Raw genomic sequence first — 17,168 nt, 5'->3', positions numbered from 1 at the left:
TGCAGGTGACAGTGTGGATTGGGGTGTGAGCTGGTGTGCTCCTGGAAGGAGATGAAGGAGGGCAATGTGACAGTATGGCAGTCTGCAGGTGACAGTGTGGATTGGGGTGTGAGCTGGTGTGCTCCTGGAAGGAGATGAAGGAGGGCAATGTGACAGTATGGCAGTCTGCAGGTGACAGTGTGGATTGGGGTGTGAGCTGGTGTGCTCCTGGAAGGAGATGAAGGAGGGCAATGTGACAGTATGGCAGTCTGCAGGTGACAGTGTGGATTGGGGTGTGAGCTGGTGTGCTCCTGGAAGGAGATGAAGGAGGGCAATGTGACAGTATGGCAGTCTGCAGGTGACAGTGTGGATTGGGGTGTGAGCTGGTGTGCTCCTGGAAGGAGATGAAGGAGGGCAATGTGACAGTATGGCAGTCTGCAGGTGACAGTGTGGATTGGGGTGTGAGCTGGTGTGCTCCTGGAAGGAGATGAAGGAGGGCAATGTGACAGTATGGCAGTCTGCAGGTGACAGTGTGGATTGGGGTGTGAGCTGGTGTGCTCCTGGAAGGAGATGAAGGAGGGCAATGTGACAGTATGGCAGTCTGCAGGTGACAGTGTGGATTGGGGTGTGAGCTGGTGTGCTCCTGGAAGGAGATGAAGGAGGGCAATGTGACAGTATGGCAGTCTGCAGGTGACAGTGTGGATTGGGGTGTGAGCTGGTGTGCTCCTGGAAGGAGATGAAGGAGGGCAATGTGACAGTATGGCAGTCTGCAGGTGACAGTGTGGATTGGGGTGTGAGCGAGTGTGTCCTGGAAGGAGATGAAGGAGGGCAATGTGACAGTATGGCAGTCTGCAGGTGACAGTGTGGATTGGGGTGTGAGCGAGTGTGTCCTGGAAGGAGATGAAGGAGGGCAATGTGACAGTATGGCAGTCTGCAGGTGACAGTGTGGATTGGGGTGTGAGCGGGTGTGCCTCCTCTTTTACACCCTGGAGGACAAAGGCCAGCTGTCTACCCGAGCTCACCAGGTGCCTGGCCAGTAGGATCTGCTGTAGCGTGATGAGGATGAAACAGTCCCTGCTGGTTCTGCCTCCCTCATCCGTGGGAGCACCAGCCACTGCGATGCCAGTGAGCCATTGTGGACCCCGGCAGGATTCAGTTTTAAAGTGGTGTTTTCTTCCAGGTGTGACCCCCTTACTAACATTACTATATACACAAAAATACAGTGACATCAGGTTTTTAAAAATTAGGGCACCGATATAAAGATATGCAGAAGTGTTTCGCTCACCATGATGAGGTGATGGGAGCGGTACTGCATGGTTCCAAAGATGGCCATAATCACTGCCATGATGTGGATGAAGTTGGCCAGGATGGGCGCCCACTGGTACCCCAGGAAATCAAAGATCTGCCTCTCCAGAGCGGCTACCTGAGAACAGAGAGGGAGGGAGAGAGATGAGCAACACACTACTCACCACAGACCCGACACAGCACACACCCCCAAAACAACAGCATGGAGAAGCCACGGATAATTAATTACAATGGACTCAGCCATCTGAATGATGCAACGGATATACAGTGGGGAGACATGCTCCTCTCAGCTCCTCTCAGCTCCTCCCCCTGTCCGCATGGGGGTTGGTCATTACTAACACGCTCCCCCCCCCGTCTGCGTGGGTTTGGTCATTACTGACACGCTCCTCTCAGCTCCTCCCCCTCTCTGCGTGGGGGTTGGTCATTTCTAACAAGCTTCTCCCAGCTCCTCCCCCTGTCTGCGAAGGGGAGGGTTGGTCTTTACTAACACACTCCTCTAGTGTCTTTAGCACTTTTAATCAAGTAAAAACATGAGCAGTTTAAAGCAGCGTTATTTCTATAGGTACAACCCTGGCACTAACCCTTCTTCCTGGTCCACAGCTGTCTTATAAAATGGATGTAAACACTGGGTACTATGGGAGAAAGGGAATAACTCCGGGCTGAGATTTCATGAGTCCTCGATTGAAGAACACAGATGATTTTTTTTTTCAGTTTTTCAAACTAGCCGTGGACCTGCTTTCAATATTTTTTAAATTAGAAAGGAAACACAGCTATGAGATGAAGCAGTGGAGTTATCACAGTTTATTTATATTTTAATATCATTCACGTTACTGGATTCCTGTCTAAAAAAGTGACTTTCAAGTTTGTTTTTTTTAAGTAGTGACTAGTAGTAGTCTTTCTACCAAGACAAAACGAAAACGAAAGAATGCTCTGGAAATCATGCTGAGAAGTTATTTTAATAATAATAATAATGCAGTTATGAACCTCAATAAAAGGGCCTGTGGTCCTGATGCTGTATAGATCCACAGTGACACAATGTCTTCGGGTAGACTAGACATTACAGTACACTACACTACAACACAATACACTACAATACAATACAATACAATAAAATACAATACACTACAATACATGGGGTCTAACACTGGCTAGCCACGACCTCTTCCATAGAGTACCATGGGGTCTAACACTGGCTAGCCACGACCTCTTCCATAGAGTACCATGGGGTCTAACACTGGCTAGTCAAGACCTCTTCCATAGAGTACCATGGGGTCTAACACTGGCTAGCCAAGACCTCTTCCATAGAGTACCATGGGGTCTAACACTGGCTAGTCAAGACCTCTTCCATAGAGTACCATGGGGTCTTTAACACTGGCTAGCCAGTGCAGACCTCTTCCATAGAGTACAATAAAATACACTACAATACATGGGGTCTAACACTGGCTAGCCACGACCTCTTCCATAGAGTACCATGGGGTCTGACACTGGCTAGTCAAGACCTCTTCCATAGAGTACCATGGGGTCTAACACTGGCTAGTCAAGACCTCTTCCATAGAGTACCATGGGGTCTGACACTGGCTAGTCAAGACCTCTTCCATAGAGTACCATGGGGTCTAACACTGGCTAGTCAAGACCTCTTCCATAGAGTACCATGGGGTCTTTAATATAACAGGGTCCACCAACAAACATGATGTCACCATTGCAGCCAGTGCAGAGAGCTAGTCACTATGACACCCTCAGGATGCCAGAAGGAAGGCACTCTGGGAATGCATTTCTATCATTTGCAATTGGTGTTACATACTGTAAACTACATGTTATGGGGGAAAAGGGCCCCAGGGTAGGTGCTGTGAGCAGGGAACAGAAGAGCTGTGGAACTCCTCCAGCCCTCATGGGAGAGCAGATAATTTTAAAGCAGTTTCAAGGGCTTTTCTACAATAATAAACTCAAGCAGGCTGAGGAGGTAAGAGGTGTTTACGCACAGTTTTATGGGATAGTGCAGCTGGCAGGCCCGATGGCTCACCACAGCCTCCTTTGTGACGGCTTGCTGTCCTCTCAAACAGCTCTAAAGTCCAAAGCAGCAATCTCACAGCCTACGCTAGATTAGGCACCTAAATGAAGGAGTAACAGCCTCACTCGCTCAGTGACAACGCTCCCGCAGGTGTCTGACAGTAATGGATTGCTGTTTGGCAGATTCCTGATTCAAACAATGCCCCCTCTTCTGCAAGGAGACTCTACATCCTGCAGGGTTAACATTCCTCCTGGCAGAGTCCTGTGCGGGTCCGGTTTTTACGACCCGTTTCCAACAGGACTCGAGCCGAACCCGCAACCCGCTGCAGCAGCGCCTTCTTACCCGCGGCCAGACCCGCTTTAATAAGACCTGCAACCCAACCCGAACCCGTGTTTGTCCTTTACCTAGTGCCCCTGTCACCTGGCTTTCCTTTCTCCTTTCATGCATACACAATAGAAGTCATGTTGTGCAATGGCATCTTTTTACTTTTGTTCTGCTTACTCGAGTAATATTGATTGATGGGACGTAGCCTCAGTTCTCCTCCTTGTCGGCATTGCCACCCTGCAGAGCAGGCTCCATGGATCGGGATGACAGTGCTATGTGAATACAATCACTAACACCCATCCTGTAAACCTGGCCTCTGTGGGAAATGAAATCTAATTCCCATGAGCTTTAGCAGGGTTTCTTTTTTTTTGTGTAAATTGCAGTTTATTAAATAGGTTGCTGTTAAAGCTTAATGACATAGCTTATAATAAACAGTTAATACTCTCAAGCAGGGGAGTCAAGCATACGGCCCGCGGTTCAGTTTCTGGCATTGAGATACTGTCTCGTTTTGGAATTCTTCTTTAAAAAACCTGCCTCTTTAATACAGCACGCGTATTCAATATGTGCAGTCTGCATTGTATGAGTGACATTCCCATTAGCCAATCACAGCTCACAGAGGTAGTAAAATAGCCAATCAAACAGCACACAGGATCTGTTTCCTCACGCACACGTGTAACAGCACAGAACACATCTTTTTGATTAGGATAGCGGAGTGAAGGCTTGTTTAAATTATTTTACTTTGTGTACAATTTTAAAATCAGCAGCCAAAAAGTAGTTGGCGATGTCACGGAAGCGAAAGGTGGAGGCGGAACACAGAAGATTCCAAAATCGTTAGCCAAATGATTATTTGTTCAATGAATAATTTGGATTTGTATTGCATGCGATAATGAAAACTGCTGCCTACCTTATAAGAGTGTCCCATAGTAAAAGCATAGCAAAGTCTAATAAAGCACAGTGAAAGCATTGTAAAGAATAGCGAGGTATGGTAAGGTATACTCATAAACATGGTAAACCATGTTGCATAGTATAACCAAGGGAAAAATTGCCAAAACACTGTGGTGAAGTTTTACAAGGGATGTGCATCCAGACCTGCTGTGTGACAGCACTGGAGGGAAGGTTGATGGGATTATTTTATTGGCTTTGTGAAATTTATATCAAGGAACATTTCCTGGCTGCTGAAATGACTTTTTTTTTTTTTTTTCAATCTATTTCTTCTTTTCCTCGGAGTGTGGTTTTCTGATCTATTCCTTCCCTGCTCCTCTCTCAAGACTAACGCAGCGCCGCTCTCTCCCTCTCTCTGCCTCTCTCTCCTTCTCATGCCTTTATTAACTATACCTGTCAGCTGCTGGAGATGGAATGCCATTGCTCTGTTAAATTACCTCAGAAATTCCTTCAGGTACTCCCCAGTAAATACAACACCAGTGCCCCAGTTACAGCACTAAGAGAAAGCTGATCCCAGTGCACAGCCACTCGTTTACATTATATTGTCATTGCACCATTTGCAGGAAGAACAAAGCTTTGCCATGGGGCTACTTTCCCAAAGCCTGATAGATAATTCAGCTTCACTGCATCCACCATAGAACACATCTGTTCTATAAAGTGTACCCTGCAGCCCTGCGTTACAACAATAGACAATGCTTCTGTGTGCTGGTTACCTTCATACCCACACAGCACTGACACCTTTCAGCACATCCAACCAAAAAACACACACAAGCAACTAGCATGGATAGGAATTATCAGTTATCTTAATGAATCTATTATTTTTCTTGTTTAGATTCACTTTGCATTATGACTCATGATGCGTGACTATAAAATATCAATGATCATCACTTAATAGAAGTACAGTACGTTCCGATTGGGAGTACTCGGTGACTGTGAAACACAGGGAACCCTATCCAGCATTAATAACGTCGCCCAGCTCTTGCAGGGACTCTGAAATCCCCAATGCACTTGTACCACCGTTTTAAAGCACTGCCACTGAGTGGCGTTGGCCCATTTGCAATGAGAAACAAGTAATCACAGGACGGAGCACGCAAATACACTGCTGCAGAACCAGAGAGCTCAGCACTGAGCCTAACTAACAGAACTGAACTGGTGTCAGTGCACTAGCCCTGCTTGTTTAGTATTGAGAGCGTAACCATTCCTCTTACAGCCCTGCCACTGCCCACACCCCACACATCATTACTACTGCCCAGTCTCAACACAGGGACAGAGTACAGCCCTGCCACTGCCCACACCACACACATCATTACTACTGCCCAGTCTCAACACAGGGACAGAGTACAGCCCTGCCACTGCCCACACCACACCCTGCCACATCATTACTACTGCCCAGTCTCAACACAGGGACAGAGTACAGCCCTGCCACTGCCCACACCACACACATCATTACTACTGCCCAGCCTCAACACAGGGACAGAGTACAGCCCTGCCACTGCCCACACCACACACATCATTACTACTGCCCAGTCTCAACACAGGGACAGAGTACAGCCCTGCCACTGCCCACACCACACACATCATTACTACTGCCCAGTCTCAACACAGGGACAGAGTACAGCCCTGCCACTGCCCACAACCACACACATCTATGCCCAGTCTCAACACAGGGACAGAGTACAGCCCTGCCACTGCCCACACCACACACATCATTACTACTGCCCAGTCTCAACACAGGGACAGAGTACAGCCCTGCCACTGCCCACACCACACACACATCATTACTACTGCCCAGGGACAGAGTACTCAACACAGGGACAGAGTACAGAGTACAGCCCTGCCACTGCCCACACCACACACATCATTACTACTGCCCAGTCTCAACACAGGGACAGAGTACAGCCCTGCCACTGCCCACACCACACACATCATTACTACTGCCCAGTCTCAACACAGGGACAGAGTACAGCCCTGCCACTGCCCACACCACACACATCATTACTACTGCCCAGTCTCAACACAGGGACAGAGTACAGCCCTGCCACTGCCCACACCACACACATCATTACTACTGCCCAGTCTCAACACAGGGACAGAGTACAGCCCTGCCACTGCCCACACCACACACATCATTACTACTGCCCAGTCTCAACACAGGGACAGAGTACAGCCCTGCCACTGCCCACACCACACACATCATTACTACTGCCCAGTCTCAACACAGGGACAGAGTACAGCCCTGCCACTGCCCACACCACACACATCATTACTACTGCCCAGTCTCAACACAGGGACAGAGTACAGCCCTGCCACTGCCCACACCACACACATCATTACTACTGCCCAGTCTCAACACAGGGACAGAGTACAGCCCTGCCACTGCCCACACCACACACATCATTACTACTGCCCAGTCTCAACACAGGGACAGAGTACAGCCCTGCCACTGCCCACACCACACACATCATTACTACTGCCCAGTCTCAACACAGGGACAGAGTACAGCCCTGCCACTGCCCACACCACACACATCATTACTACTGCCCAGTCTCAACACAGGGACAGAGTACAGCCCTGCCACTGCCCACACCACACACATCATTACTACTGCCCAGTCTCAACACAGGGACAGAGTACAGCCCTGCCACTGCCCACACCACACACATCATTACTACTGCCCAGTCTCAACACAGGGACAGAGTACAGCCCTGCCACTGCCCACACCACACACATCATTACTACTGCCCAGCCTCAACACAGGGACAGAGTACAGCCCTGCCACTGCCCACACCACACACATCATTACTACTGCCCAGTCTCAACACAGGGACAGAGTACAGCCCTGCCACTGCCCACACCACACACATCATTACTACTGCCCAGTCTCAACACAGGGACAGAGTACAGCCCTGCCACTGCCCACACCACACACATCATTACTACTGCCCAGTCTCAACACAGGGACAGAGTACAGCCCTGCCACTGCCCACACCACACACATCATTACTACTGCCCAGTCTCAACACAGGGACAGAGTACAGCCCTGCCACTGCCCACACCACACACATCATTACTACTGCCCAGTCTCAACACAGGGACAGAGTACAGCCCTGCCACTGCCCACACCACACACATCATTACTACTGCCCAGTCTCAACACAGGGACAGAGTACAGCCCTGCCACTGCCCACACCACACACATCATTACTACTGCCCAGTCTCAACACAGGGACAGAGTACAGCCCTGCCACTGCCCACACCACACACACATCATTACTACTGCCCAGCCTCAACACAGGGACAGAGTACAGCCCTGCCACTGCCCACACCACACACATCATTACTACTGCCCAGCCTCAACACAGGGACAGAGTACAGCCCTGCCACTGCCCACACCACACACAACACAGGGACAGAGTACAGCCCTGCCACTGCCCACACCACACACATCATTACTACTGCCCAGCCTCAACACAGGGACAGAGTACAGCCCTGCCACTGCCCACACCACACACATCATTACTACTGCCCAGTCTCAACACAGGGACAGAGTACAGCCCTGCCACTGCCCACACCACACACATCATTACTACTGCCCAGTAACACAGGGACAGAGTACAGCCCTGCCACTGCCCACACCACACACATCATTACTACTGCCCAGCCTCAACACAGGGACAGAGTACAGCCCTGCCACTGCCCACACCACACACATCATTACTACTGCCCAGTCTCAACACAGGGACAGAGTACAGCCCTGCCACTGCCCACACCACACACATCATTACTACTGCCCAGTCTCAACACAGGGACAGAGTACAGCCCTGCCACTGCCCACACCACACACATCATTACTACTGCCCAGCCTCAACACAGGGACAGAGTACAGCCCTGCCACTGCCCACACCACACACATCATTACTACTGCCCAGCCTCAACACAGGGACAGAGTACAGCCCTGCCACTGCCCACACCACACACATCATTACTACTGCCCAGTCTCAACACAGGGACAGAGTACAGCCCTGCCACTGCCACTGCCCACACACACACACATCATTACTACTGCCCAGCCTCAACACAGGGACAGAGTACAGCCCTGCCACTGCCCACACCACACACATCATTACTACTGCCCAGTCTCAACACAGGGACAGAGTACAGCCCTGCCACTGCCCACACCACACACATCATTACTACTGCCCAGGGGCAGAGTACAGCCCTGCCACTGCCCACAACCCACACACATCAACACCCAGGGGACAGAGTACAGCCCTGCCACTGCCCACAACCACACACACATCATTACTACTGCCCACTGCCACTGCCCACACCACACACATCATTACTACTGCCCAGTCACAGGGACAGAGTACAGCCCTGCCACTGCCCACACCAACTACAACACAGGGACAGAGTACAGCCCTGCCACTGCCCACACCACACACATCATTACTACTGCCCAGCCTCAACACAGGGACAGAGTACAGCCCTGCCACTGCCCACACCACACACATCATTACTACTGCCCAGTCTCAACACAGGGACAGAGTACAGCCCTGCCACTGCCCACACACACACATCATTACATTACTGCCCACTGCCCAGTCTCAACACAGGGACAGAGTACAGCCCTGCCAGCCCACACCACACACATCCTTACTACTGCCCAGTCTCAACACAGTACAGCCCTGCCACTGCCCACACCACACACATCATTACTACTGCCCAGTCTCAACACAGGGACAGAGTACAGCCCTGCCACTGCCCACACCACACACATCATTACTACTGCCCAGTAACACAGGGACAGAGTACAGCCCTGCCACTGCCCACACCACACACATCATTACTACTGCCCAGTCTCAACACAGGGGCAGAGTACAGCCCTGCCACTGCCCACACCACACACATCAACACAGGGGACAGAGTACAGCCCTGCCACTGCCCACACCACACACATCATTACTACTGCCCAGTCTCAACACAGGGACAGAGTACAGCCCTGCCACTGCCCACACCACACACATCATTACTACTGCCCAGTCTCAACACAGGGACAGAGTACAGCCCTGCCACTGCCCACACACACACATCATTACTGCTGCCCAGAACACAGGGACTACAGCCCTGCCACTGCCCACACCACACACATCATTACTACTGCCCAGTTCAACACAGGGACAGAGTGCCCTGCTGCCCACACCACACACATCATTACTACTGCCCAGTGGGACAGAGTACAGCCCTGGTTTACTTTCAACACAGGGCAGTTCAGAGTACAGCCCCTTCAGAACAGACTTTTACATGAGAGAACACGGTATACATTTTGCTTAAACATTTAACCATTGTTAAAAACCTGCAGGCCAAATCTGTTTTAGCCATATTGTTTAACCACATTCACACATAATATCTACAGTAGTGCTTCAAGGGGGCAGTGCGGTCCAGTGGTTAAAGTCCAGGGGCTTATAACCAGAAGGTCACTGGTTCAAATCCCACTTCTGCCACTCACTGACTCACTGTGTGACCCTGAGCAAGTCACTTAACCTCCTTGTGTTCCATCCTGCACATGAAATGTTAAATCAATGTCCTATTGTAAGTGACTATGCATATAACGCATAGTTCACAGCCTGCCTCTGTAAAGCACTTTGTGATGGTGGTCCATTACAAAAGGTGCTATATAAAGATATTATTATTATTATACTGTTTCAAAAGGACAGTTCATTCAAAACCAGGGGTACATTTTTAAAAAGAAAAACACTATGTGTACACAAGGTTTTGTTACTCACTTAGAATTAAAAAATGAAAGCTCCTAAACTAGCAGATAATCAATCTAGGCGTTATGACAGAGAGTTTACATAATCAATTATAAATATACACAGGCAGCTTTTATAATGGATACTAGATACATTAATGAATAACAAAGCTCAATCCAGCATGAACTTTACCAAGTCACCAAGTCAGGGGGCTATCTTTAGGGCTGTCCAAAGAAAGCTAAAATCGTCCAGTTCAAACAGTAGTGTAGAGATTATGTGTGAACGTGGTTTGATATTTGGAGATATTGGTTATTGTCAATTGTTGGGTAATAGGGTTCGTTGGAACATTTACTTTTTTTCTTAATATAATTCTCACTTTCTATGTTTGGTTTGTGCTTGTAATGTACAAATATTAACTGACGATTCACGCTTACAGGGGAACCGTTACAGAATCAGCGGCCCGCACAGGGACTGACTGAATTCTTTAATAAGTTTGTTACCCAGATTGCGTTTTTGCTAGGAGTCAGTTACCCAGCAACATGGCTGCTGTAGCTGATAGCAATGTGGTTTTCCAAGAGGAGTCTGACACTGAATAGAGCGTACCTTCAGACTTCACAGCCGGTAGATTTGTGACTCGTTGTGACCCAGTGGCGAGTGATATCATTTCAAGTTTGGAAGAATTATATATTTCCCGTGATTTAAGTCCTATTCGTGAGGAAAGTGAGGGTGAAGATGAATTTCCTCCACTGCCATCTGCAGACAAATTGGAGATGAACATAGTGATATCTGTGCTTTAATGGGACAGTGCAGGGAAAGGCTTGAGTCTGTTGAAAACGAGATAAAGGGTTTGCCCTTGACTACTGTCAGGCAAGAAGACTTTTTGCAGTATTACACTGATCGTAACTGTGCTAGACTGGAGCAGTCTTTCAACATGGCTTTAACAGATTTACGGCAGTCTGTAGCTGACTGTTTGAAACGGAGGGATACCCAGCTGCAGACTCAATTTGCATCAAACTCAAAGAGTACTAGGGTGAAAAAATGACTAGTGCACCTAAACTAAATCTGACAGAATCTAGTTCTACAGACGTCTCTGTTAACAGCTGCTTGTACACAAAACTAAAATAACCCCTAACACTAAGAATATAAAATATCATCAGAAATTGCCCATCTAGCGGGAGTTCCCTACATTTGTCATTGAGGAAGACGAGGCTGATCCATTACTTTATGTCGAACAGTGTGAAGATTTGCTTACCTTACTACCCGTATCATACAATGAAATAGTAGCCTCTTTCAATTCACTTTTAAGAGGTACAGCTAAAGACTGGTGGCCTGCAGTGTGGGTGAATGCTCACTCCTGGGCCGAGTTTAAAAAGATCTTTCCGAGTGCTTTTCTATCTGAAGACTGTGAAGCAGAAGCAGCCACGACACTCACAGGGAGAGCAGCACTGTGTGAGCCAGCCTGCCCTCCCCTAGCAGCCACGGCACCCACAGGGAGAGAGCAGCACTGTGTGAGCCAGCCCGCCCTCCCCTAGCAGCCACGACACTCACAGGGAGAGAGCAGCACTGTGTGAGCCAGCCTGCCCTCCCCTAGCAGCCACGACACTCACAGGGAGAGAGCAGCACTGTGTGAGCCAGCCTGCCCTCCCCTAGCAGCCACGACACTCACAGGGAGAGAGAAGCATTGTGTGAGCCAGCCTGCCCTCCCCTAGCAGCCACGACACTCACAGGGAGAGAGCAGCACTGTGTGAGCCAGCCTGCCCTCCCCTAGCAGCCACGACACTCACAGGGAGAGCAGCACTGTGTGAGCCAGCCTGCCCTCCCCTAGTAGCCACGACACTCACAGGGAGACAGCAGCACTGTGTGAGCCAGCCTGCCCTCCCCTAGCAGCCACGACACTCACAGGGAATCCACAGTTTCTCGTGCATTTCCAATTTCCGTGCTTGTTTCATTCACAATAAACAGTCTTCTTAATGCTTTCAAACAGCTCAGCTACAAACCTGCCCCGAATCAATGAAAAGACATCAAATGACACCCAGGGAGAGGGAGGTGGGATCACTCATGTATTATTCATTCCCCTCAATTAAGGAGATTTACAGCTGGATTTCTGATCGCTGCTCATGACTGGCCCCCCCAGGGATAAACTCTATTGCTGTGATTTGATTCAGAGCAGACCATAGCGGGACCACAAGCAATGTAATTACAGCCAGCCCTCTATAAACTCTATTGCTGTGATTTGATTCAGAGCAGACCACAGCGGGACCACAAGCAATGCTAATTACAGGCAGCCTTGTATAAACTCTATTGTTGAGTTGAGGATATTGATATTGGTAAAGTCAGGCAAAAAAAGGACAACCTTCCATGGGACTCATTTGCATAATTTACTGGTGCCGTCACCATAGCTACTAGTTTATATTGGATTGAAAATCCTATTCACTTACAGGTAATCCAAATAAATGCAATAAAACATTCACATGTAGTTTAAAAATACGTTCATAGAACAGTAATCGTGTTTTGATCATTAATAAAAATACACGCTGTTTATGCACACGTAATTGATGCCGCTTGCGATGTGCACAGTAAGCTTGCATTGCATCAGCACCTCATTGCGGCCAGTTAAAAGAACCGCAGTGGACTCAGGCAAAACAAAGCTTTCAGTCACATTTTATTACTACTAAAAATAAAAACAATACTAATAACTTGAACCTCCGCTTGCCAAGTGACCTCGGGAATTGGCTGTGCCTCCACGATGCATCGTAGTCGCTTGCACAGTTTGCTTTCGGCTTTTGTTTGGTCTTCTGGACATTTAAAAAAAAAAATCCCAAACAGCAGTGCTTACGCTGTACTGCGCTTTGCTGTTGAGATGCAGAATGAAGACATTCTGCCTCTTGATACCACGAGCTGGAGGGGGGCAGACGGGCAAGGAGGGGGGCAGACGGGCAAGGACGCTGCTCAGTTTTCAAAATTACAAATATTAGTGTTAGTGTTTCACACCTATACTACCATAGCACTTCTCTTACACTGTCTTGTACACTAGGTAGTCCGTACACGTTTTACTGCACAACCGCTATAGGAACCCCCTAGTGCTTTGGATACTATACCTTGCTCCATACACAACAGCAGGCTGTGTGGTCCAGTGGTTAAAGAAACAGGCTTGTAACCAGGAGGTTCCTGGTTCAAATCCCAGCTCAGGCACTGACTCACTGTGTGACCCTGAGCAAGTCACTCCTTGTGCTCTGTCTTTGGGGCGAGATGTTGTAAGTGACTCTGCAGCTGATGCATAGTTCACACACCCTAGTCTTGCACCTTGTAAGGTGTTTTGTGATGATGTCTCCACTACGAAAGGCGATATATAAAGATTATTTTATTTTTATTATATAGAGCTGCTACATATAATGAATTGGTAGTGGATTTTAATACAACAAGTTAGTGATATGAATTACAAATTAAAAGATCAAACTTTGCATGTGAGTGATTGATTTAAAGACTCTGCTGCTAACCTATAAAACCGGAATATAAAATTTCAAAATCACTGCTCAGCTGCACTGGATAGCGTTACTGTCTCATATAACCCTGCATGATAACATTCAGGATCACAGAGGCCTGTGCAGGTTAAGAGCAGCTTGAGACTGGATTACCATCTTCAGCCTGTGCTTTGCTTTGTTCAGTGACCTGTGTGAAACGATACCTGGAATCTCAGCTCTGCAACATTAAACCCTGACACCACTCAACCTACTGAGCTGAATATCAAGAACAAACATCCGCTTGAGAAAATGAAGGCGGTTTTACACAGGACAGAAACACGAAACCAGGCAGTCATGTCTCTTCCCTTCACTTGTTTAATGTTCATGATACTACACCAGAGTCTGTCATGTCTCTTCACTGGCAGCAGGATTCCCAAACCTGTTATCCTGCAATAGCACGATACGGTACGGGTTCAACAAACCAACGTCACAAAGGCTCCCATTCACAGCACAGCTCGTCCTGCTGCTGAATGACTGATTCCATTGAAGTCACAGCGGAATCGACTCACAGATAACTTTTTATTAAAACTCAGGACCTTGAAGAAGGAAAGCCGACAGCCCCTTGTCACACGACAGATTTAACTGGAGGGAGTCTCAGATTGTATCGCCTCGGCAGGCTGTTATCTCCTTGCTGTACTCCATGCAGCACCCTTTAATTAGCAGCTCAGTAGGAGCTGAACTGAATAAACAATAGTATGAACCAGCCATCGTATATTCCAATGCAATCCAGTACACTTGCCTAATGATGCACTGCATTTATTCTGAAATGACATTTTAATAGAAAGTCATCTGAACCAGCATGAAGTAACCATATACCCCAATCTATTACAACCCTTGTGATGCACTTCATGTAAACACTGAGAATAATATTAAACACGGACTTTGCCAAAAGTCATCAATCAGTCGGGCTTGGTTGTGGGTCCTCTATTGGCCTTGATCACTGTCTGTCTGTCTTTTTTGGCACAGATAGGGCAGCAATATGTGTAGAATATTCTCTCTGCCCAGTTCTTCACCCAGATCAGTCTACCAGATGATTATTGTTGGATGCCGAGATGTTACTATAGTTTTGTATTACTGGAAATGCCAAGTGATGCAACATTCCAAGCTGGTTCTGTAATCATTTGTTCTATCTAAGAATTAACAGCTCAAGTTTTTCTGTCCTCCAACCCGGGCTGCAAATAATCCGTTATTGATCTCTCAGCCCATTCCGGTCCCTCTTATTAAAAGGTCACTCTTCCATTGATCAGACAGTAAATGAAGTGAATTAGCGCTCGTTAGCAGGGTTAATGAGATCTGTGTGATTGCTGGGCTGTGGCAGGGAAGCGTGCAGTGCTGGCTCTCTGAAGGTCACAGGTTTGAATCCCCACACAGAGCAACATATTCTTAAGATTCTCCTAAGCCAGCACAATCGATCAGAAACAAGAAAACAAAAAAACAACTATGTATGCTTCACTCATCTCTGTCACTGTGTACAGTATGCTTCACTCATCTCTCAGTCACTGTGTACAGTATGCTTCACTCATCTCTCAGTCACTGTGTACAGTATGCTTCACTCACCTCTCAGTCACTGTGTACAGTATGCTTCACTCACCTCTCAGTCACTGTGTACAGTATGTTTGACTCACCTCTCAGCCACTATGTACAGTATGCTTCACTCATCTCTCAGTCACTGTGTACAGTATGCTTCACTCATCTCTCAGTCACTGTGTACAGTATGCTTCACTCATCTCTCAGTCACTGTGTACAGTATGCTTCACTCATCTCTCAGTCACTATGTACAGTATGCTTCACTCATCTCTCAGTCACTGTGTACAGTATGCTTCACTCATCTCTCAGTCACTATGTACAGTATGCTTCACTCATCTCTCAGTCACTATGTACAGTATGCTTCACTCATCTCTCAGTCACTGTGTACAGTATGCTTCACTCATCTCTCAGTCACTGTGTACAGTATGCTTCACTCATCTCTCAGTCACTATGTACAGTATGCTTCACTCATCTCTCAGTCACTATGTACAGTATGCTTCACTCATCTCTCAGTCACTGTGTACAGTATGCTTCACTCATCTCTCAGTCACTGTGTACAGTATGCTTCACTCATCTCTCAGTCACTGTGTACAGTATGCTTCACTCATCTCTCAGTCACTATGTACAGTATGCTTCACTCATCTCTCAGTCACTATGTACAGTATGCTTCACTCATCTCTCAGTCACTATGTACAGTATGCTTCACTCATCTCTCAGTCACTATGTACAGTATGCTTCACTCATCTCTCAGTCACTGTGTACAGTATGCTTCACTCATCTCTCAGTCACTGTGTACAGTATGCTTCACTCATCTCTCAGTCACTATGTACAGTATGCTTCACTCATCTCTCAGTCACTATGTACAGTATGCTTCACTCATCTCTCAGTCACTATGTACAGTATGCTTCACTCATCTCTCAGTCACTATGTACAGTATGCTTCACTCATCTCTCAGTCACTGTGTACAGTATGCTTCACTCATCTCTCAGTCACTATGTACAGTATGCTTCACTCATCTCTCAGTCACTGTGTACAGTATGCTTCACTCATCTCTCAGTCACTGTGTACAGTATGCTTCACTCATCTCTCAGTCACTATGTACAGTATGCTTCACTCATCTCTCAGTCACTATGTACAGTATGCTTCACTCATCTCTCAGTCACTATGTACAGTATGCTTCACTCATCTCTCAGTCACTATGTACAGTATGCTTCACTCATCTCTCAGTCACTATGTACAGTATGCTTCACTCATCTCTCAGTCACTGTGTACAGTATGCTTCACTCATCTCTCAGTCACTATGTACAGTATGCTTCACTCATCTCTCAGTCACTATGTACAGTATGCTTCACTCATCTCTCAGTCACTGTGTACAGTATGCTTCACTCATCTCTCAGTCACTATGTACAGTATGCTTCACTCATCTCTCAGTCACTATGTACAGTATGCTTCACTCATCTCTCAGTCACTGTGTACAGTATGCTTCACTCATCTCTCAGTCACTGTGTACAGTATGCTTCACTCATCTCTCAGTCACTGTGTACAGTATGCTTCACTCATCTCTCAGTCACTGTGTACAGTATGCTTCACTCATCTCTCAGTCACTGTGTACAGTATGCTTCACTCATCTCTCAGTCACTGTGTACAGTATGCTTCACTCATCTCTCAGTCACTATGTACAGTATGTTTCACTCATCTCTCAGTCACTATGTACAGTATGCTTCACTCATCTCTCAGTCACTATGTACAGTATGCTTCACTCATCTCTCAGTCACTGTGTACAGTATGCTTCACTCATCTCTCAGTCAC

At 47.5% G+C, this 17,168-nt stretch overlaps 1 protein-coding gene across 1 annotated transcript in view; it reads right to left on the bottom strand.

Annotated features, from left to right (window-relative positions):
* The window catches only part of nkain1 (sodium/potassium transporting ATPase interacting 1), an 83,511-nt gene that overhangs the window by 14,664 nt on the left and 51,679 nt on the right, over window positions 1-17,168 (bottom strand). The window contains exon 3 of the mRNA XM_041233838.1: window positions 1,265-1,402. Within this exon, the coding sequence (XP_041089772.1) occupies window positions 1,265-1,402 (138 nt within the window). The remainder of the gene's footprint in view (window positions 1-1,264; window positions 1,403-17,168) is intronic.

This window comes from Polyodon spathula, chromosome 32 (genome assembly GCF_017654505.1).
Source record: "Polyodon spathula isolate WHYD16114869_AA chromosome 32, ASM1765450v1, whole genome shotgun sequence".
In the NCBI taxonomy this organism is placed as follows: Eukaryota; Metazoa; Chordata; class Actinopteri; order Acipenseriformes; family Polyodontidae; genus Polyodon; species Polyodon spathula.
The sequence above is the reverse complement of the archived record's forward strand: the minus strand, read 5'-3'. Positions and strand labels throughout refer to the sequence as shown.